The sequence below is a fragment of the Echinops telfairi genome, unplaced genomic scaffold, assembly GCF_000313985.2.
Source record: "Echinops telfairi isolate 266 unplaced genomic scaffold, ASM31398v2 ScPeMD7_20;HRSCAF=75, whole genome shotgun sequence".
Classification (NCBI taxonomy): Eukaryota; Metazoa; Chordata; class Mammalia; order Afrosoricida; family Tenrecidae; genus Echinops; species Echinops telfairi.
In genome coordinates, this window is record NW_022103917.1 from 8,868,196 (window position 1) to 8,892,066 (window position 23,871).

The 23,871-nt window shown below is 47.2% G+C and overlaps 1 protein-coding gene across 6 annotated transcripts in view; it reads left to right on the forward strand.

Moving 5' to 3' along the window:
- MAP7D3 (MAP7 domain containing 3) overlaps nucleotides 1-11,045 on the forward strand; it is a 26,252-nt gene extending 15,207 nt beyond the window's left edge. For all 6 annotated transcript variants that reach the window (XM_045288378.1, XM_045288379.1, XM_045288383.1 and 3 more), the window contains 8 exons: nucleotides 1,202-1,337; nucleotides 2,927-3,065; nucleotides 4,124-4,228; nucleotides 5,142-5,195; nucleotides 6,417-6,531; nucleotides 7,207-7,396; nucleotides 9,356-9,619; nucleotides 10,088-11,045. In XM_045288378.1, the coding sequence (XP_045144313.1) occupies nucleotides 1,202-1,337; nucleotides 2,927-3,065; nucleotides 4,124-4,228; nucleotides 5,142-5,195; nucleotides 6,417-6,531; nucleotides 7,207-7,396; nucleotides 9,356-9,619; nucleotides 10,088-10,100 (1,016 nt within the window). In that variant the 3' untranslated portion in view covers nucleotides 10,101-11,045. The remainder of the gene's footprint in view (nucleotides 1-1,201; nucleotides 1,338-2,926; nucleotides 3,066-4,123; nucleotides 4,229-5,141; nucleotides 5,196-6,416; nucleotides 6,532-7,206; nucleotides 7,397-9,355; nucleotides 9,620-10,087) is intronic.
- Nucleotides 11,046-23,871: the final 12,826 nt, after the last annotated feature.

Consider the following 23,871-nt stretch of genomic DNA (forward strand, 5'->3'; position numbering starts at 1 on the left):
TATTTTTGTTGCTACGTCATCACTGTCATTTTGCTCCTGTTATGAATCAGGCGAACCCTGTGAAAGGGTCATTCGATCCCCAAAGGGGTCACGACCCAAAGGTTGAGAACCGCTGCTTTAGAGGAAGCTTTGCCACCAGCTACTGGCACCAAGAGACTCATCTTTTCTGCCTGCTTGTCCTTCCTGCAACTTCTCCCTCACCCCCACCCACTGATGGTTTTTGGAAAATTCCTTTAGGAACAAGTGATAAAAGCTCCAATTGGAAGAGCAAGTTCGAATAGGTGATCCTTGCTGCCCCTTTCAGCTCTAGTGCTGGCTAGGACAGCACATCTCACTCCCTGTGGATGGGCAGGTGTCCTTCCCGAGATGCAAGTAAGTTTTGACAGATGGACCATAGCCCCTCGGGGGCCTTGGTTTGTGCCTCAGAGTGCATTGTTGGTATGTCATAGGCAGTCTTCATGCCTGAGGAATTTTAAAATATTTATTTCAGGATATTTTATCTTTTGAAGGAATTCCACAGTGAATTCGTTTTATGATCGAAATCCACTTTGAGCAAAGTATTCATTCCTGATGTCTTAAACTTCTCATTGGCCCACGAGGTTTGTACAGAATGAAGGAATTAGCCACAAAGACTAAGGGACAATGATAACATGCCTCCGGGTGGTCACCTCTTTTCCCAGGAGTCTTGGTTTCTTTAATATCTATCATTGGCCACTTTATGATCAACCAAGCACAGTAATATACTACTCGAAAGGTTTAGCTAGACTAATTATTTCATAGCGATGATGCACAAAGCTCAACACGTGTGTACTCATAGTTTTTATTTAGTCAACTATTTTAAGATTTGTACACGCCTCTGGAACCCAGCTTCATCTCGTCATCCTCTCTCCTTCAGTCCATTTTCATCTTTTCCCAGAGGCCCATTTGTTCAGGTATTTAAAACTATTAAGACCAGTGTAGCAGTGCATGACGTCGTCTTGGGACAAGTCGTTGCTGCTGTAAAGAAACAGAATGCTACTGCTCTGTGGGGAGGTGGGGTTCTGAACACACTCGATGATACAGCTTACTGTGGAGGACTTGTTGCTTTAGACTATGCACGTTGCGTTAGCTGTTTTCCCAGCTGGGGTTGTGTCGCACTTCGCTGAACTGAGAAGGCAGTAGTTTCCCCAAACTAACTACTCCACATGTTTACTTGAACTAGAGTCCACGACGAGAAGCACCCCCGGGACTATGAACGCAGAGGAGGCAACACAAATGTTGACACAAAAGCGACGGCTTGTTCGAGAGCAGAAGGAAAAAGAAGGGGAGGAGCAAGCAAAAGGCGACACACAGGAAAGGTTGCAGACTCCCCCTCTCTGTCCTCTTATTGGAAAGTCACAAGTATATCCTCGAGTTAGTGTACTTGCAAAGAGGAATGGACTTTTTCTTCAGTATGAATCGGTCCTCAGCTTCTATCTTCAGCAGGCATATTGCCTTCTAAACAAGTATAGTAGCCTTGACAGTGGGGTAGCAGACAGACCGCTGGTATCTATATAGACCCCATTTTCGGCTCCATGAATTGTACTTCTAAGGTTCATGAGGTCGTAAAATCCAGAGAGGGTCTCGCCTGCATCAGTCAGAGCATGGAGTGATCACACCAGGTTTCCATTCTCTGGCCCTTCATTTTAAAAGACTTTTGAAATTGTATAATTCTTTAAGTAATATTTACTCTGGGTGTTTATACATGACCCTTGTGACTGATGAGACCCAGATGTTTGGACACTCCCCTGTGTCTAAATCAGTTAAGAAGGAGGGCTATGATAATGACAATGATATAGAAAGTGAAAACTGTGCACACTAACAAAAGTCCCAGAAGTCATACGAGAGAGACCTTCCTGCAGGTGGTGGCTATTGAAGTGATGGAGCTCTCCACCACATTAAATCAACCGTCTGAGATGAGGAGTTTCAGATCATCGAATGTAAATCTCTTATCAGAGTGTAAAGTTTTTACTTATTTTCTTCAAAATCGTTGTATCAGGAGCTAGCAGAGTTTTCATTTCTTAGTCCCGTCACATCGAGCAGTGTTGTACAATTGTTTTGAAGACATTCTCTTCCTTCTGGTACTCCTTGAGGTCAGTTCCCCTTGACCCCTCACTTCCCCCACCATACCCCCCAGGAACCCTTATTCTGCTTGTTGTCTCTAGAGAGATAAGAGACAAGGGGTCACAACCCTTTTGAGGGTTGAACGACCCTTTCACAGGGGTCGTCTGATTCATAGCAGTCGCAAAATGACAGTGATGATGTAGCAACAAAAATAATGTTATGGGGTGGGGGGGTCACCATCACATGAGGAACTGGATTAGAGGGTAACGGCCTGAGGAAGGGTGAGAACCGCTGCTCTAGAGGTTCATCAATCCTGGGTTTCATATAGCAAAAAGCAGAGAAACATCACAAAGATTCGAGAAGGCTACCCACAGTGACAAAATACATCAGAAATAGGCCCCAGTATGAAAAAAAAAGGCACACAAAATATTTCAAACCGGATTTTAACTTGTGCAATACATGAAATGAAACAATGAGAACTTGCACAGAAATCATCTCTTAATACATTTAAAATCTTTTATTTGTGGGATAAATCTGTATAGGAAATCACCAATAAACCCCTTTTAAGTGTAAAAAAAGGGAAGAGTATTTTGTTTCATGTGTACATATGATACAAAATTGTCCACTACTTGCCAGTGTGTGTTTTATATGTATTTGCACTACTACCAAGGGTTAGTTTACTCTGTCTTAAAAGGGTGAACTTGTTCAAATCCTGCGTAGTAACGCACAGAGAAATGTAGCGGATCCAGTGTGTGAAATATATTCTAAGATGCAACTCTACAAAATGCAAGCTGTTTTGGGATAGTTCGAGATCAACACTAATTTGTCATTGACATACTTCTAGTGCCATGCAGCAAAGACATTTGCTGGCCAAGAGTACAATCGAAGGCCAGGGCGGTGACCTTGTGATCATGGACCATCAGAAAGAGATGGAAATGCAGAGTGCGTGTCGGGCGCAGGAAGAGCGACCGGCAGTCATACAGGTGGGCAGCTTCTGCAGTTTACCAGGGCCGACGAACCAGATGACAACACCAGGTGGCAACACATCCCCAAAATCTCTTCCTTGAAGGAAGAAGATGAGCACACGGCCGGCTGCCGGCTGTGCCACCTCATGAAAAAGCACTTGACTGCAAGTCGCCCTGGCTCGTAGCCAGCTATGCGTGCCCCGGTAGAACTGGGACCGCCCCCAGTTTGCATCCGTTTGCCTTTGTTTTATGAATTAAAAAAGGAAAACTCATTCTGGGCTAGTCATCACAAGGTCAGCGGTTCAAAACCACCAGCAGCTCCATGGGAGGAAGATGGGGCTGTCTGCTCCCATGAGGAGTTGCAGTCTTGGAAGCCCACAGGAGCAGTTCTGCCCTGTCTTACAGGGTTGCTCGGAGTCAGAGTCAGCTCGGTGGCAATGTGTTGTGTGTTGCATCTCGCTAGGCTCTACCACCTCTGCAGTTCAGAAAGGAAATGTCTCGGGCACAGCTTTCCTGTCCACTTTGTATGCCTTGGTGCCACACCCGACACTCCCAACTAGACCCTGCACTCTATCTGCCAACAGAAAAGCAGCACCGCATGAATACCTCTAGGACTTTCATCAACCCAACCAGCCAGCATGTCTTGTCCCTTTAACTGTAAATCCCCAGGGAAATACATTCCCAAACGGAATTATTAGCATAGGCCAACGTAGAGTCCCGATTTTCTTGTACCACCCATCAAAACTGGCCGTGTGTGACGGAGTGCTTGTAGACACTTTCATGCTGTGCAGAAATCCCTCTGAGCAGGCCTCCTTTTGATGAATGCTTTTGCTGAGAGAAAGAATTGGGACTCTTGTTCCTGTGCTGAGGGCTAGCTGTACTGTCTTGACAATGCCATGGTCTGATGTTTGTCACGATAACCCTGAGCTACTTTGCCCAGTTTGGTTTCTTTTCTGACAGACATGTTTTTGCTATGCCGTGTAGTATTTTATTGTTTTATTCATTTTTAAACTAGTATTCTCTAACATCATTGAGAGAGCATGAGACTCAGTGTTATTTTTGTGCACATTTTTTAGGAAGGGGATGCCAAAATTAAAGCCCAGGAGGAAGCTGATGAACAGAAGAAGGAACGTGAGAGACGTATGTTGCAAAATTTGCAGGAAAGATTGGAAAGGAAGAAGGTACTTCTTGTGTGCTTTGCGGTAGGGGGGTTGTGTTGATTCTTTGGCTCAAACAGGGTGGGCACTTAGTTTTGAAAAATCACAAATAAGCTCTGTAGGAACCCCGGTGTGTGGGGGGTTTCCCATGACACACTCTTGTTTCGCCAAGGAGCTGATCTCTCCTAAATGGAAAGCCCTCTTCTGGTATTGACTGAACCTCTTTTTCCTGGCCATTGCAGTGATGGCTCCATTTACCAAGTCTCTGGGAACAAAGCACCTTTGAACCAAATTGCTCAAGGCGTGGTGAGGCTGGAAGTTGGAGCCTCTGAGTGAGGAGCAGTGGGTACAGGCCTCTGAGAGGCCCAAGGGCCCACTGCCTTTAAGACAGGGTCTCATCTCTGCTTCTCACATTAGGGAGCCAGAAAGACCCAGCCTGGCTGGAGGTGCTGCTACAAGGTCTCTTTGTCAAGATGTGGCTCGCCTCACATCAGGGCTAGAAGGGTCACTATCTCTTGTGTCATTTCTCTTTCCAGTAGTGAACCTTCTAATAGGGCCAGATTGCTAAAGTGCTTAGTAATAGTCCCTAAAGGCTAAAACTACGTTAAAAGCTCAAACTGACTTGTCAGTAATACGTGCTTCGTCTTAAATGAATTTCCAAGTCTGAAAATGAGGAGGGAAACATTGTCACCAGAATTTCTATGCCCCAACAAGAACTACAATGAGCGCCATTCAAGGTAGATCACATTGGAACTGGAATTGGAAGAAGGAGCCTGGTCCCCAAAGGTCTTTCGATGGTGATGTTTGTGGATTTTTAGAGCCACCCCAAATATTGACGGACTATTTCTGTGAACTGGAAAGAATCCATTTCTTCAGGACCACTTCTTTGTTTGTAATGTGTGTTTTCATGACTGAATTTCTATTTTCCTTTAAATAGAGAATAGAGGAAATAATGAAAAGAACGAGAAAGAGCGATGTCAACCCTTCCAAAGTAAGTCATTCCTCTTTCGCGCCGACTTTGTAATGTTTTGCCAGGCTGGCGGGCCTGAAATCCAGAAGCACATTTGCATTTGCCCGATTTACACCCAGGGTGGCGCTTGCCTGTCGTCTCTCCTGGGAGTCAATTGATGAGGTCTTTCACCTGCTTTTCTTTGTGCGTCTTTTGTGTGTGTGTGTTTTCCTGGCTTGTAGGTCCTTCAGTGCTCTAGCTACTACGACGTTGTTAATTAGCTGTGTTGCAAATACCTTCTCTCAGGCCTTGTCCTTTCTTTACTCCTGCACAGTCGGTTGTGATGGCTGCTGAAGCAGAGTGCCTTCTCAGTGTTCATTGGCCATTTGCAAATTGGTCTGGTGCCATTGTCTTCCCAAAGCATTTGCCCATTCCTTATTTGCTTACATGCTTTTTTTTTTTTTTTTTTGGTAGGTATTTTTGCCTACTCTATTAGGAGTCCTTTGGAGAAATGTATCACAGATATCTTCTACCACTCTCTCGTTTGCCTTGCCTTACACTCTCTTACTGTGTTCTGCTGAATTACAGTTCATCATTTTAGTGAGCTCAAATACATCCTTTGTGTGGGGGTCTTGGTTCCGTTTCAAACAATTGCTTCCTCCAGCATCTGTCATCTGGTGAACTACATCTATTCAAGGCTTTCCCCTCCCAAAGTCTGTGCTCTGCACAGTCTATGCTGCCAAACAGCTATTTTGCCTGCTAACAATACCCCAGTTGTGGGCTTTCATATCTTTAAGGATCTAGAATTGAAGTCATTTCCAAACCATGCTGGGAGAAGTCATTTCTGAAAAGTGTTGGGAGACGCCATCTCCAAGATCATTCATTGATTGTGGTAGTGATTGATAAGGTTGACTTGTAGCCAGTACAACTGTGTAAAAAAAAAAACAGACCATTCGAGGCGTTTCACTTCAAACAACAGCTAGGAATGTTTTAGCTAGTCACCGTTTGGCCCCACCTGGGCTAAGGTAGGGTTCCAAATGGGCAGGGAACCAATGCTAACCCCAAATAGCTAAAAGGCACAACTCAGGCCGTCTGCTCCGGTCTCATAGATTCTTGAGGCCATTTAAAGAGCTTAGGTTTTGCCTTTGAGTTACAACGATGAACAGTTAAACAGCCACTCCAGCCTTTTGCAACCACTCTTCTTTGCCATCACTTTGCCAGCACGGTTATGAGATGCAATCTGGTTGGCCATTTTCCTTCCAGGCCTCTGAAGCGGTCCACAGTGAGCCAGCCGAAGACGAGGAGGCAGATGACGAGGAGGAGACATCAGAAGAGGAGGAGACGTCAGAAGATGAGTCAGATGCAACCACCTTGTCAGGTTTGCTTGCTCTCTGAGTTCTGGGAATCGCTCTTTAGATGCTAGACAGCCGAGGGTCATATCCAGACCCCTCTCCTAATGAGCTGTGTGGAATTTGGAAAGTTACTCAACCTCTCTGTGCTCCTGTCACCACCCCCACCCCCAATCTGTAGAAGGAGAAGCTATTGTTTTTCTTCCACATAGGATCGGCATGGGTTTTCAATGAGGTCATCTACGTCATGCCAAGAATAGTGTCTGGCACATATTAACCTTTCGATAGCTGGTAGCTGTGGCCATGACTATTTCACATGTGGCGGTAGTAGACCCTGCTGTTAGTTAGCTAATGCTTCATAGCTCAGAAACGAAAACAAGAGGCAAATTTGCCAGGTAGCTAATCAAGGGAGAGGGGTGCACGGTGCACCCCTACCCTGGCCCAAAGAGCTGAGGACCTGTTCCTTAAAGGTAGCCCCTCCGTACGTCAAGGGCAGCGCAAAGAGCGGTCCTAATCAGCGGCTCGGGCAAATGAAACCGGTCAGGACTGGTGGGCCTGGCTCACCTCGTGTCTCCTTACCTGCTCTCCCCACCCACAAACGACAGACTGACTAGCTTGGATCGAGCCTCACCACCACGTGTGTCCTTACTTTAAAAAAAAAAAAAAAACTTCGATTTTAGTCTTATCCTTTTTTACTTTTCTAGAGAGTTCCAGTGAAGGCAAACCACCTCAGGAACAACAAACAGTGAAGAACATCAAGAAAAAGTCTTTTAAACTCACATTTTTAAACGCACATGGGGAGCATACAACTAAAGAAACCAAAGCACTGAATGGTGATAGGAAAGTGGCTAAAAAATCTACCAACGATGCATTGCTTCAGGCTACAGCTCCCACGTAAGTCCCTCTGTGACTTACTCTAATAAGTTTTGTGGAACTGGGATTAGCCTTCTAAGAATTAGAAAATACATCCTCTCGTGAGCTTAGTTGGTACTAAACATCGTCACTCTTGGCTTACAGAAAGAAACACTAATCCACACAACAACCTGGCTAGGGCAGGTTTATCGTCTCCATTGTCGCCCTCAGGGAAACAGAGGCACAGAGAGACAGGGGTCTTATTTCTCCAACATTCTACCATTAAAAAGCAGAGCCCAAATTCAAGCCTAGGTACATCGAACACCAAAGCTGGGCTTTTGTTTCTACTCCTTGGAGTACAGTGAACCCTCGTTTATCGCGGTTAATCGGTTCTAGACCCTACCGTGATAAATGAAATTCCGCGAAGTAGGATTCCTTATTTGTAAATCAAATATTTTCGTAGTTAGAGCATAGAGGACATGAAAAAACACCCTTTAGTCACCATTACACTCGTATTACCCAATTTATTAAACGAAAAAGGGAAAATACAGTAAAACATTTTGGACGTTACAATTATCATTTATTATTCATTATATTATTTATGGCATCAAGCGTGTACAGTATGAGCCAATCAGTGGCAGTAATGACAGAGCATGCGCTGTTACGTAAAAAACCGCGATAGAGTGAAGCCGCGGAAGTCGAAGCGCGAAGTGGCGAGGGTTCACTGTAGTTAGCTACTGCTGCTGGCTCACAGACACCCAAAGTGAGCAGCTTTAAAGAGCAGACATGTGTCTTCTTACAATTCAGAAGGTGACAACTGTGTGGCTCTAAGGTAGGGGTAGGGAATGTCCTGCCTGCAGGCGTCCTAAGGCCCACAAAATCATCAAGACCAGCTAACAGCAAACTGAAGAGAAGCTGTGCCAGCCATCACTAGGGGTGAGTGAATTCAATGGTTGACCACCATGACGCGAGATGTGTTATAAATATCCAAATGGCCCTTGGCAGAAAAAAATGGCATACTTCTTCATTTTCCTGATGGTGTAGTGGGTACTCATTGGGCTGCGATCTGCATGGTTGGCAATTCGAAACCACCAGCAACTCCGTGAGAGAAAAACTGGGCTTTCTACTCCCGTAAAGAGTTACACTCTCAGAAATCCACAGAGGGTCACTGAGTCAGAAGTGACTCGTGGGCGATGGATGTGCTTTGGCGTGTTCTCCGTTGACTGAAGATTGCAGCCGCCAGCAGTTCTTGGAGTTCCGGGCTTATGGAGCCCTCTACCTCCATCCTCGGATCATGCTTGTCTTCCCTCTCCATTGACAAGGTGATCATTTTGTACCTCAGAAGTGATTAGATGTAGACCCCATCCCCTCTATTTGGGTATGTGCTAATTAACATCACAGAGAAAATCCTCTTTCCAAATGAGCTGATATCCAGAGGTTCAGGGATTAGTTTTCCCGTGCATATTTGGGGGGTAGCTGCGGTTCAATCCAGACATGCCTTCCTACGGTCTGATCAGAGAGAGAAGGGGACATTTGAGCGACAGCTGTCCATCAGACATTTCACATTGCCTGTTTAAATTCTCATTAAACTCTTTGAGTTGGAGATTTATGTATGGAGAAACAGATTTCTTGGAAAGGAATGTTACTTGGGCAACTGTCTGAGAAGACACTAGCTTGCAAGGACCACAGGAATAAGAAATTGCTAAGAGGCGCAGTGGTGGCTTCAAAAGTATTGGAGCTAAAACCTGGCTATGTCCTTGAACAATCTGAAGAGAGGTAGGGTCCCGGAGCCCTACCTGCTTGGCTGCTGTCACGGTGTCTCCGTGGAAACCTAGGGTGTTCTAGGGCCTAGCTTGTATTCCGTAATTTCCAGGGCTCCCTTCTAACCTTGCCCATCTCTGATTCTGAAGGTTTGTGTACTCCCAAGATGTTTCTAGGAAAAGAGTTAAAGGCTAAAGCTGGAACAATCAATGATTCTAACCCAAACACCTCTCTTTCCAGATGGACCAAGAATAAAGCGGTTGGCCACAGTACTAAAACAAAAAACACACTTCACACCATGAAATCTTCCAAGAGCCTGGGTTACAAACCTTCAGGGTGGCTAGGGGACCACATTTTCAGTCTAGCTGACCAGCTAGAACCAGCACACCTTTTAAACTTCGATGCCAGTCTAAACAATCAAAGCGAGACTAGAAATTCGCCCCAAAGTCCTCTGTTTTCTCTGGGGGACAGCAACACAGAAGACATGTCACTCAACTCCCCCTGGTAAGTCCTCATTCTATCTTTATGGGCCCTGAGAAGTTATAGGGACATCTGAGGGGGACAACAGTGTGGGGTCTAACGACATGAGGTGGCAAGGTTTTCCACTATGTCGATTTTGAGCATGCCGATGACCGACTCTCATTTGGTGCCCCGCCCTTGCCGCCCCCAGATTCCACTGAGCCCCTCCCGGAACAGTATTTCCAGTGGGGGCTTTGGGATGTCATCTGAATTAGTGCTCTCCCCATCTGTGTTTACAAAGCCCACAGCCCTTTATTTCGCTTTCCTTGAGAAACGCTTTGAAACTAAGCGGCAGCCTGAGCCAGTTGGGGGAGTAGGCATGCCTGTGACCCAACAGTGCCGCTGTGTCCACAGTTTCTGGAGGGCAGTTGACTCCTGTCTGGGCCCACCCCCAGGAGACGCACCCACAGCATTTTCTTGATGAAGCTTATTCCTCTTTCCTTTTTAACTCAGCTCAGAATCATAAAGCAGCCCGGAGAGCTTTCGTCATCTCAGCAGGCGCCGTCGCCTCTTACTTTACAACTTCTGATTGAAACCTCGCAAAGAGAGTCAGCGGCAAAGAGAGGGACTACATCACAAAAGCATCTGGCTGCGTCTCACGTGGTCTTGACTGTATCCTCGACGTCTCTTGCCCTATAGGCCGAGAGGCTCTGAGTAAAACGTCAGCTGTTTTTCTTCAGCATCTCCATTGCCTCTCCTTCTTGTGTGGGACTGCCAGTCAGGACACACGCGGTGCACACTCAGGATGTTCGCAAATGACCACTCCCAAGTTAAAAAAAAAATCCCAACAAAGGAATCATTTGCATCCAGTCCTTACATTTCCTCCACTTAAGTCCATGTAACAGTGAAACACTCCTACCTGACCTGGTAAAGAACGTGATGCCATTGGTGAGAGGCTCCAGATTGCTCACGAGACATGGCTAATTAAAAATACTGCAGGTTGCAAACTATAGTAACTTATATTTTACCATCATGCATGTGTTGTGTTCCAATGTATGTATGTGTTCACACACGCACATACACAAGAGTTCAAAAAAGTCATGAAAGAATGGGGATAAGTGATCGTGGAATTTTCCCGTGAACTTTTTGAAGCCCCCTGCTGTGTGTGTGTGTGTGTGTGTGTGTGTACTTTTAAGTCTTTCTTTTGGTCTCTGACTTCAACGTGGGTGAACCCGCACTATTGGCCCTATGCACTTTCCACATTTTTGTTAGCATCTCCTTTTGAAGTACACGTTCAGGTTCAGCTACAAAACCTTGTATTGTTTTTATGGTGTACATAGAGCATGTTGTGTCATGGACTCTCTTTGATTTTTCTGTTTACAATCCTTGTTCTGCTTTTTCTCCCCAGGCTTATGCTCAGGATTAAGATAGGTAACCTTCCAAAATAATTAATAAAAAGATTTAAAAGATACATAACCCCAATCTGCTTGCCTTCCTCTAGCCCATTGGCTGCAAATGAAGGACAGACACCACAGATGTACATGTACACACACAGAATGGGTATATGCCACCTGAACTCACTTTGTCAAATTGTACTGCAACCATTGGCTAAAACTTGGATGCAAATTAATTGTCTTCCTGTTGATGAGTTCTCAGTGTTGCAAAACGTTGGAAGCAGACCAGTGTTTCTTTCTGGTCACCTGTCTTAGATTCGAGAAAGGTAATTAACTCTTCATTCTCACTTCCAAAACCTGTGCCATTCAGAATAGCAGACCACTGTTGTCAAAGGAGAGAGCCCTGCCTCAGGTATGGAAACTATTTTTATATCCCAGCTCTTTCACATGGGAAGTAGAGACAATCATGATGATTTTCTGCCCCCACGGCTCATGTTGAAAGCTATTCCATATAGTTGTGCTGTGTAGAATAAACCAGAAAAAACATGTTTTCACTAGACAGCAAAAAAGTATCTGTAGGGGTATAAAGGCGACATCCGCAATAAATACATGAAGCTGGCAAATTTAGTAAATGTCCCCCCACCCCCACCACCACAGCCCCACTTTCCTTCTGGGTTTGATCATTCATTGCAACGGCCACAGTACTCACGGACAGACATGGCTCAGCATTGTGGGATTTCTTAGGGAAGTTAGCAGGTTGCAATTCAGGTGAGAAATGCTTAGGACACAGTTGTTCAGTCAAGACAGTTTCTTTGCCTCATCTGCAGGCAGGCCTCTCTGACCCTCAGCCCTGCTTGGGCGGTGTTACAAAACTCTTAGAGCCATCAGTAAATGCCCAGAAGGTATGCCACTCCCCTGTAAAGCCTCAACTAGAAGATAGTCCACCCCAGCTTTGTGGGCCAGCAAACCCAGCGCCCCCAATTAAGTTCCCAGAAGTACCTCACTCCACAAGCCAGCTCTGTTTTACTTGCTTTGTTGGGTGGGGTGTGTACTACTCTGGCTCCAGGTCCTGCTGCTGCTGCTGCTGCTCCTCTGATGTCCCAACTGCTCTGGATCCAGGAGGTTCAACGTGCAAGGATCTCCAGGCCCCCAAACCATGCCCCCTCGTGGATCTTCTCTTTTACAGGTAGTGAAATCCCTCCCTTCCTGATTCTGAGATGGCTCATTTGATACCCAGCAGGATGATGAACACAATAAACCCTGTTAATTGATCCCATCACACAGCAGAATCATCTCATCAGACCCATAGGGAAACAAAAGTTGTTTGGTGGGAGTAACAAAGGCTATGGCTACAAGAGCCATAGTAAACCATTCACAGTGCAGTAAACAATCAGCAAGCTCTGATTGCCTTCCTCTGCTTGATGACTTGGCAGGGTTCTTTCTGGAACTTAAGGTGTGGCTTTCCAAGTGCTTGTCACCTTCCTTCAGTGATCTTCCTCATCGATGGCTGTCACTTAAACGCTGTGACAATTCTGAATTTGTATTGTGGCAAAATTCACATAGCATAAAATGCACTATCTTAACCATTCTCAAGTGCTCTGCTCAACGACATTTGTGCCTGAACAGTGTCACGCCACCATCACCATCGGCTAGTTGCAGAACATGCTCACACCTGAAAAGGAAAAGCCCGTCCTCTTTAAGCAGTCACTGCCCCCTTGCCTCCCCCAGCCCCTGTAAACCTCACATTTGGCACTTACTGGCCAAGAGTCCCTATGAGTTGGCATCGGCTTGATGGCCGTTGAGTTTGGACTTTTGTGTTTTCAAGGGTGAGGAAAATACGTGTGTTTTCAGAAGACCGGATAAGTGTTCTGAGCAGGGACTGTGCTCTTGCCTATAAACATCCCGCCATGACATCACTCTTAGCATAAGTTGGCTAACGTGTGCTGATTGGTCCATAAATGTTTGGTTTCTTCTGTTGAAACATGCTTGCCACTAGGAGGTAAGGTTATTAATAAGGTTGTTTATCCCCAATCATTTAAGATTTGGTGCTTATGAGAATGGTGGCAGCCATTTCCCTGTTGGCCCTCAGTAGTCTCTACATTGAAACCGATATACACTAGACAAATCCCCTTTCTGTGCAAAGTACCACCTCCTGTTCTTCGTCCCAACTAGACATGCTGCCCTGGCAACAAGTCCTACGAATTCATCCATTGCCCTTATTGGATCCAAATCTCCTTGGGGATACAACCTGAAACTGGGTCAACACACCCTGTTTGACAACCCCAAGGTGAGAGTGGCTGGCCTAGCCTTCCCCTCTTCCCCTTCAGCCTGTTATGGGAACACCCTGGGCCCCTCTAGTTTTGTTTTTCCTGACTCTGGATAGCCTTTTGATATCCTGTCCCCTGAAGGACAGATCCCTGGTGCATCCCTTCCCCACTATAGGCCTCAGAATGGAATCCCCAAAACATCATCCTTCCTGTACCTTGTGCCTGGGCCACTGTGTGTGAAGCACCACCTGTTTGCAGCCTTCAGTCCTACAGGGCACACAAACGCAATCTCGACTACTGTAAAGCAGAGGAGCCGGACCCTAAAGACCTGCAACCTAGCCACAACTGCCACCGACGTGCCCGGTGACTTTGAGTACCTTACTGCCCTCCTTGAGACCTGCTCCTTAGCTTTCAACTGGGATGGAGGCAGGGCATCTCTAAGGGCCTGATCACCCCCACCACTAGCCCATGCTGACAGAGTAAAGCAGAGCAGTTAGGGTCCAAGAAGTAAAAGCCTGCCGCCAAATGCCCACCTTGTTTGGGTTGGCCCTGTCAAAATCAAAGAACTCCCTGTGTCACTTTCAGGGACCCCGCCCCCTGCTGGCCTGCTGTGGTGAAGCCGACCTCCCAAAGACCTTGCCTTTGGGCTCCCTTCCCATGGACGCAATGACAACTTTTCTGATTATAATTCTCCCAACTCTAGTGTTATCACTGTGGTTACCCTGACCAGTGAGCTGCTTCACAGGAATGTTATAAAGGCTGGGTGTTCATTTTGACCTAGGAGGATACTGACTAGGGCTTGTTCAAGGATATGCAACTCAAAGGAGGCCGCACTGAGATTCAAACCCAAGTGGGTCTGATTCTCAATGGCCCACACAGCTTTGGTTGTAGAAATAGCGGAGCAAGGCTATGCCTCGGGTTCAGGAATTACTCGAAACTAACAGGTTAGAGCTGCCTATTTATGAGCTTGTGGTTTCGACCTACTGACCCTGCTGACCTTGTGGTGTAGTGGTTACACATTTGGGCTATGATCTGTGTAGCTGGCAGTGCGAAATCACCAGCAGCTCCAAGGGAGAAAGACTGGGCTTTCTACTCCTGTAAACAGCTACAGTTTGGGGAACCCACCGGGGCTCACCATGAGTCAACACTGACTCAATGGCAGTGAGAACTTTTGATAAGCAGCCCAATGCGTAAGCACTGCACTGCCAGGGCTACTCACTTCACAAGTGAAACAACAATTGGCTAGGTTCAAGGTGTGGGGACACCATGACTTAGCCGCTGGTGTGGGCCACAGTCTCCTAGGTTCAAGGATTGGGGGCATTCCCATCTCCTCAGTTCAAGGTAAGGGGCTATTCCTGGCCTTCAGGGGGCAGAAGCACACTGTCCCCTCATCTGAAGAGGCCAGTTGTGGTTGTTACATGATCTCCTGTCAACGAGCGAAGGGGTGGAGGCTAGCCTGTCAATCAGGCCATAGCCAATGAGGCCTCTGTGTGACCATGGCCTTCTCCTGAGGATTCTGGAAACTCTGCTCTTCCTCCTTGGAGGTGGGACACACACTCTGTCTACTTCACATTCTGCTGACAAGCCACATGGAGCTATGCAGATGGCAGCCAGAGCCTTGGAGCTGGAGGTGCCACGTGGAGAGCCACACCAGCACTGAGATGCTTCCATAACACTTTTGACCCACTGGCCTGCTTTCGGCATCATTCCATGTGTTGCATGAGTCCATAGAAGAATTTATAGACTGTATTAGTCTGGGGAGACGAGAGAAACAAATCCATGGATACTCAAGTGTATAAGACAGAGTTTTATATAAAGGGTAATTGTACAGTAAGAAAGCATCCCAGTCCAGTCCAAGCCCATAAGTCCGATATTAGCCCATATGTCCGATACCAATCTATAAAGTCCTCTTCAGACTTACAAAACACGCACAATGATACCGAATGCAGGACGATCACAGGCCAATTGGGCAGAAAGTCTTTGGAGCCAGTCACGTTGTAAGCATCTCAGCGCTGGCAGGGGTCTCCACGTGGCTCCTCCTGCTCAGGGCATGGGGTTGATCAGTGTAGTGCCATGGGTCTTGTCAGTAGAGCATTCCCAAAGGAGTGAGCAGAAAGAGAGATAGTGTCTCTCGCCCCTTTCACTCTTAATCCTCTCAAGTCCCAAATTGACACCAGATTATGTAACTACCACATGGACATATGGGCTACTATCGGACTTATGGGCTAATATCGAACTCATGGACTTGATCTGGACTGGGCCGGGATGTTTTCTGAATGTACAATTATTTTTGGTAATAAAACTCTTACACCACTATGAGTGTCTCTGGATTTGCTTCTTTAGTCAAACCAGACCAACACACCAGTCATTCCTCATTTTCGGGGTCAGAGGGGTGACTACTTAAGTCAGAGGAAACAGCAGTCTCAGTGGTTCTAGAGGAAGGCCACTACCATGGTGGTTGTAGTTCAAACTAAGGGACTCTGCCTAGGTCTCGGGGTAGGGAGACAGAAGCCAGCTCATCGCCAGTGCCACTGAGCAGTACCATTCTCTCCACAATTGAAAGGGTAGGCCATGCCTCAGTTTCAGGAGGCGAAACCACTATTTCTCCATTGGGATGTATAGAATCATGCTTTTTTTCCCAGGTCTACTCTATACTAGCAAGCTAGCAAATACCCTCTGTCTCTCTTCCTTCAGCTGGAAAATGGGTTAATAATAGTACTTATAGAATTGTGTAGGATCATTTTTCGGTTCCAGGGACAGCAGGGTGACTACTTCATTCAGAGGAAACAGAAGTCACTTACGAGGTCCAGACACCACTGCTATGGCTTTAGAGGACAGGATCAACACTTCCGCAGCTTAAGAAACAGCGGCTGTGCCTCAGTGTCAGGAGTCCTGCGTGTCCACTCTCTCCCAAGGCACAGGAATTCTCCTAGGCTTAAGGGGCAAAGACACTGCTGTCGGGGTTCTTGGGAGCAAGCCCACCATCGGCTCAGTTTAAGGGGTGAGACTAATCATTTCTGTCAGTGGGAGGGGCCATATAGTCACCTCAGTATCAGAGGGCAGGTACCATCTCCTAAATTGAGAGGTGGGCCTACTTCTGGGCTTCAGGGGGACAGGGGGGTGGGGGGGGGTGGAACTACACAGACATTTCATTTCCAGGGCCTGAGCCACTCTCCATATATTAGGGCCATTACTCAGTTTCAGGAGGCAGGGGAGGGTTTACTCCACTCAAAAGGGACTGCAGACATCTGGGTTCAAGGGGCAGGGCCACCACCAACATGATTCGAGGGGGAAGGTCCACCTTGTCATCAGTTCCAAGTGAGGGGCTGGCTATCTGTAGGTTTAAGAGGCAAGGACACAGCTAGTCTGGTTCCAGAAAATGGCCACCATCTTCTGTTTGAGGTGTGTTACTATCCCTTGGTTCCAGGAGAAAAGGTCACACTTTCTTCACTCAAAGGGAACGGTGCTTTTCAAGGTTCAAGGAGTGAGGCCATGGCCATCATGCGTAGCGGCGGTCTATTCTTTGGTGTCAGGGGATATGGCCAGGCCACTGTGCTGCAGGGTCACTCTGTCCTCATTTGACAAGTCAGTGCCACTTCTCAGTTTCAGGGGAAAGGGCGAACACCTACTTACTTCACTAATACAAAATGACAATCTCCTAATTGAGAGATCTGGGGCTCACCACTGTCATGGCTTTAGAGGGAAGGACCACAGTCACCTCAGTTCAAGGAGAGGGGCTAGTCCTCAGTTGCAGAACCCAAGGGGATGCCTACTCTACTAAAAGGGAACAGCAGTCCATTAGGGTCAAGAGACAGGGGCCACCACCACCAGAGTTCTAGGAAGCAGTAGCAGCATCTTAGTTCAGCAGCTGGACAGTTCCTTGGTTTCCACAGCACCTTGGTGGCCAGACACCCACTCCTCGGTTCAAGGGTCAGGGTAAGGGGCTATTCCTCAATTTTAGGGGACGGAGTCACAGCCAACTGGTTTCCAGGGAATGAAGGTAGTGTCTCCTCCTCTCAAGTGGCAGGGCCATTCCTATATTTCTAGGTACAGGGTGATCTCAACCCACTGAAGGGGAACAGAAGTATCCTAGGTGAGAGTGGTAGGGCCAAGGCCAACAGATTTTAGGGGAGAAAACCACAATGTATTGAGTTCAAAATAACAGGGCTATTCTTCAGTTTCAAGGGCCAGAGGAGATGCATACTGTACTCAGAAGAGCAGCAAGTCCTTTTGGTCCTTAGAATGTGATAACTGTCGCCCTGGTTCTATTGAGCAGGACCACCACCTCCTCAGTTCAGGGTAAGGGTCTGTTCTTCAGTTTCAGGGGCCAGAGCTATAGCCACCTCTGTTCCAGATGGTATGTGTCCACCATCTCCTCACTCTTCCCATCTGCAGGTATGGCTCCATTACTAAATGTCAGGGAGCACGGGGATGGAGGATCCCTACACCAGAAGGGAACCAAAGTTTCCTAGAAAGGGGGGGGGGCAATTTTAGGGCGGGGGAACACTACCTCCTCAATGCAAGAAATGGGGCTATATCACACTTGGGTAAAACCCTAAGGGTGTGCAATGGAGCACCAAGGGGTTCAAAGCAATGAAGTTCCCAGGGAATACCAAAAATAGACTTTTGGGACTCGACCAGAAAACACTTCTAAAGGTCAGCAAACAGACCTGGAACTATTTATAGGTTTTTCATTTTTTGTCGGTTTTGTTGTTGTTTTGTTTTCTTTTGTAGTTTCACTTTCTTCTGCCTTGTTTTTGTGCTTATTATTGTCTCTGCATGTCTACCTAGATAAGATAGGCGGGATAAACAATCCAGAGGAGAAAACAATGGGACCAACGGTTCTGGGGGACATGGGAGAAGGGGAGGTGGGGGAAAGGAAATGAGTATTAACAAACCCGGGACAAGGGAACAACAAGTGATAAAAAATCGATGGCTATGAGGCCATAGGATTCCTGATAGGGCTTGATCAAGGACAATGTAACTGAGGGGAATTATTGAAACCCTAATGAAGGCCAGACATGATAGTGGGACAAGAGGAAAGTAGAAGGAAATAGAGAAAAGAACTAGGAGGCAAATGGCATTTATAGAGGTATAAATACAGGCATGTACATATGTAAATATTATATATAGTGATAGGGAAATAGATCTATGTATATATATTTATATGATAAGTATTAAGGTAGCAAATGGACATTGGATCTCTACTCAAGTACTCCCTCAATGCAAGAACACTTTTTTCTTTTAAACTGGCATTCCAGGATGCTCACCTTACTGACACAATCACTGAAGACAAAGTGGGTGCAGAAGCAAATGTGGTGAAGAAAGCTAATGGTGCCTGGCTATCAAAAGATATAGCACCTGGTATCTTAAAGGCTTGAAGACAAAGAAGTGGTCATCTAGCTGAGAAGCAACAAAGTCCACATGGAAGAAGCACACCAGCCTGTGTGGTCATGAGGTGTTGATGGGATCAGGTATCAGGCATCAAAGACCCAGAACAAAAAAATCATATCAATGTGAATGAGGGTGGGGGGAGTGGAGACCCAGGGCCCATCTGTAGACAATTGGACATCCCCTTACAGAAGAGTCACAAGGAAGAGATGAGCCAGGCAGGGTGCAGTATAGCACCGATGAAACATACTATTCTCTAGTTCTTTAATGCTCCACCCCCCACACTATCATGCCCCAATTCTCCCTTAAAAATCAGGCTAGACCAGAGGATGTACACTGGTACAGATAAGAGATGGAAACAGGGAATTCAGGACAGATAAACCCCTCAGGACCAATAATGAGAGTAGCAATACCAGGAGGGGAAGAGGAAGGTGGGGGAAGAAAGGGGGAATAGATCATAATGATCTACATATAACCCCTTCCCAGGGGTCCGGACAACAGAAAAGCGGGTAAAGGGAGACATAGGTCAGTGAAAGACATGAAAAAATAATAATAGTTTATAAATTATCAGTGGTTCATGAGGGAGGGAGGATGGGGGAGGGAGGGAAAAAACGAGGAACTGATATCAAGGGCTCAAGTAGAAAGAAAATATTTTGTAAACGATGATGGCAACAAATGTACAAATGTGCTTGACACAATGGATGGATGGATGGATGGTGATAAGCGATGTCAGAACCCTCAATAAAATGATTTAAAAACGAAAAAGGAACCGGGCTGTTCCTCAACTTCATGGGCCAAAAGATGCAGCATCTACTGAAAGGAATCGATCATCTTTTAAGTTGCTGGGCCGTGGCCACGTTCGCCAGGTTCTAGAGGGCAAGACCACCATCGCCTGAGTTTGGGTGCAGCTTGATTTGATGAGGTGGGGGGAGGTAAGGCCTGGTTATAGCCACCTAGTTCCAGCGGCATCCACAGTCTCATCCTCAAGGGATGGATATTCCTCCATTTCTAAGGACAACAGCACAGCCATTACGGCCCCCGGAGCTGATGTCTCTGTCTCGTCGGCTGACAGTACAAGGCTTTCCTTAGTTTCAGTGGACAGAGGGACAATCACTCTATAGATGGGCACCTACCTTCCATTCAAAGGGAACTGCAGTCTCTGAGATTCAACTGGTGGGGCCACTGGCACCATGATACCATTATAGGAGACCATGATTACAGAGCTATTCCTATTCGGGGGGTGGGGGTTGGGGGGGGAGGGCGGCAATCAGCTTGGTTTCAGTGGTCATGCAAACAGCTTCTCATTTGAAGGTTACAGCGATTCCTCAGTGTCATGGGGCCGTTACACCGAGGCTCCAAGGTTCCAAGGGCAGAGCCAGTGTCTCCTCAGTTGAAAGGCCAGGGCCCTTCCTCAGTTTCCGAGGACAGCAGGGTGCCTACTCAAAGGAACTGCCTTCGTGTAGGTTCTCAGGGGAAGGACCACCATCTGCTCCGTTCAAAGTAAGGGGGTGGGGCCACAGCCATCTTGATTCCCCAAGGAGAGGTCATCTTCTCTGCCCCGGGGGAGGCCTAATACTTGATTCGGAGGACAACAGAAACTTGGACTTCGCGTTAAGAGGGGCTGGGCCACCCTCCTCGTGGCTTTAGAGAGCTAGACCACTGTCTCCTGGCTTCAAAACAACAGAGCTGGTCTTCCCGCTTCACAAGCCTGGGAATGCATACTCTACTCCAAAGAACGGTCACCAGGGGGCAGCACCTCGATCTCCTCAGGTCCAAGTGGGGTGGAGAGATGGGCTCAGGATCCGGACGCAGGAGGATGAGGACTCTCCTTAAAGGACACTGCAGTCTCCACAGTTCAAGTGGACAGGCCACCACCATCCTGATTCCAGCAACTAGGCTCGCTGTTTCCTCAATTCAAGGCAAGGGTTGGTTTTCTTCTTCTCCGTTTTAGGGGATGGGACTACAACCAGCTGGGTCCAAGAGAGAGTGGCAAGGTCTCTTGATCCCATGGATGGGGCCATTCCTCTGTTTCTGGGCACAGGGCTACTCCTAATGTTCCTCCACTGGAGGAGCAAAAGTCTTCTAAGTGAGTGGTTGGGCCGCCACAAACCGGTTTTAGGAGGCAGGCCCCCACAAGCCCTCTGTTCAAATACGGGCTTCTTCTTCATTTTCAATACACTCTCCTCAAAAAATCCCCAAGTGTCTCAGGTTTTTGCGGTGTTAGCTACCATAAGCATGGTTCTAGTTAGCAAAGCAACTGTCCCGCAGTTTAAGGTTCGCGCCTATTCCTTTCCATCAGGGATCAGGGCCATCTTCCCTGCATTCCCGTGGGTGGGTCCACCAGCTCCTCGGTCTCGGCTGACCCAGGGTCAGAGAACTGTGGCCCTCGAACCATAGCAGGTCTTTTGCTAAGTACATGTGGCTCTAAAAGTAAAAGTGAAAAAACTCTTATGGGACCTCCTCCCTGGGGGACGGACAACAGAAAAGTGGGTGAAGGGAGACGTCGGACAGGGCAAGATATGACAAAATAATAATTCATAAATTATCTAGGGCTCACGAGGGAGTGGGGAGCTGGGAGGGAGGGGAAACATGAGGACCTGATGCCAGGGGCTTAAGTGGAGAGCAAATGTTTTGAGAATGATGAAGGCAATGTATGTACAAATGTGCTTTACACCATTGATGTATGTACGGATTGTGATAAGAGTTGTATGAGCCTCTAATAAAATGATTAAAATAAAAAAAGGATTAGAAAAACAAAAACAAACAAACAAAAAGAAAAAACTTGTAAAGGATGTCATTTAGATAATGGAGATTTTATTTATTTAAATTAATTGTGGGAGACAGGATTGGCTCGTCAGTCTGAAAAGTTTCCCGGCCCCTGCTCCAGTTGGAGGTGAGAGGCGTTTTCTCAGTGTCAGTGCACGGAGGACAGAGAACTACCTCACTTAAAGAGGGCTCCCATCTCTTCCGTTCAAATTTAGAAACTACTCCTAGTTTTATATTTGGGGTGTGTGGATCTGGGGGGGGGGGGTTAGGCTAAGATTTATCAGTTGTCGGGCAATCTGAATCCTTGGCTTTAGGTGACAGAGGGACACATACTGCACTGAAACCCAGACAAAACTACAAAAGAGCAGTGTGCTATGTAAGAGAGACAACATCAGCTTTTATCATGGTTTTAGGATGTAGGACCACCACCTGCTCACCCCAAGAAACATGGCTGGCTGTTCCTTAACTTGCAGGGACAGGTAATGCTGGCGCCACAGGAAAAAACAAAAACAATCTCCAAAGTTCCAGGCAAAGGCCACCCTCGTCCTGAGTCTACCGACGGGACCAACATCTCTTGCGTTTCAAAGTCGGAGGGGGCAGGGAGATAGGCCGTTGAGTTCCAGGAGATGAGAGTACTGTCTCCTCACCTCACAGGTTGGAGCCATTCCTCTCTTCCTGGGTACAGTGTGAAGCTCCCTCCAGTCAATAGACCCAGAAGTCTCTGCGGGCAGTGGGGCCCTCCCTCCTACAGCCGTGATGGTGCTGACCTTGTGATTTGAGCCTCGAAAACGATTGTTATTTAGTAGACCGGGCATCACCCTGTCCCCTGAAAAGGGAGAATAACCTTATACCTTGAACCCTGGAGATGGTAGGCCTGTTCCTTTAGCCTCATGATGATGCTGACCGCTCAGACTGTTGGAGAATGTTCTTCCAGTTACGGGAGCCGTGGTGTCCCCTCCTTCCCCTTATGCCTCCTGAAGGTGCCTGAGGAATGGACGGACACCTTCTACTGAGGATACGGTGGCTCTGGATCCTGGATTGGGCCACAACCATCATGCTTCCATCTGGAAGGACCACCATCGTCTCAGTTCACAGAGTGGGGCTCTTCCTAGGGTTCATGGTTTGGGGCCACAGCCAGCCTGGTTCCATAGGAGACCACCATCTTCTCTGTTGTGGGACAGGCCTAATTCTCGGTTTCAGGGTACCTTAAAATTCCACGTAAGGGGAGCAGCGGTCTCCTAGTGAAGGGTAGGGCCACCTTTAAGGAGCATGTCTACAATCTCCTAAGTTGGTTCCTGAATTTCGGGGGCAAGGAATGTGTACTTTACTCGATAGACTAAGAAGTCTTTTAGCTTCTTGGTGTTCAACATTGTCACCGTCATTTCGGGGACAAGATCCACTGTCTCCTCAGGTTTCATGAGAGGAGGCCTCCGCTAGTTTCTTTCCAGGGGCCACAGCCCCAAGACCACTGTCCTCAGCTGATGTAATGGGACTTTATTTCAGGAGACAGAGAGTGGCCTAACCCACTCAATCCACCACCACCAAGTCTGTACATTTTTGCAGAACAAACACACACACACACACACACACACACACACACACACACACACACTCCTCACTGCCGCCGAGTTGATTCTAACAGGGTAAACTACTGCTGTGGGTTTCCGAGACTGTTTCGAACTGCTGACCTTGCAGATTGCAGCCCAACGCCACCAGGGCTCCCATTTTAGGGGAACAGACAGCTTCATCTTTCTCCCACAAAGCAGTTTGTGGGCTTGAACTGTTAATTCTGCAGTTAACAGTCCAACGCATCACCTGCCAGTGCCACCAGACATACAATCCACTCCAAGGGTTCAAGGGTGGTTTCAAGCGTCAGGGTCACAGCAACCTGTGTTGCTTGGGTTGGAGCCACTTTCTCCTCCGCTGGAGGTGCATGGCTAGTCCTCATGGTCAGTGGACATCTACTCCAATCTAAGGGAGAAGGGGAAAGCCGCGTCCGAGGTTCAAGGCGCTGGCTGATTTCATCCTGGTTCTAGGTGGTAGAACCAACTCAGTTCAAGGCAGATCTAGTCCTTCATTTTCAGTGGGTATTGCCTGCCAGAGATCCCTGGTCACAGAATCATGGGTTTGAGGGTGGGGTGAGGGGAGCCACTACCTCCCCAGTGGTTGAAGGAAGGTAGGTGCTCGGTTTCAAGGAGCAGAGCTGCAACAAGCTTGGTTCTAGAAGGAAGGGCTACTGTCTCTATGACTGGCTCATAGAGACCCTACGGGACAGAGTAGAACTGCCGCTGTGAGCTTCTGAAACGTTAACTCTTTATGGCAGTAGAAAGTCCCCTTTATCCCCAGGGAAGTGGCAGGTGGTTTTGAACTGCCAATCTTCTGGGTTGAAGCCAAATGCGCAACCAGGGCTCCTTTCTTCGATTGACAGTTGGGTGATTCCTCTTCGTAGAGATTAAAGAATGCTCACTCCACCACTCCA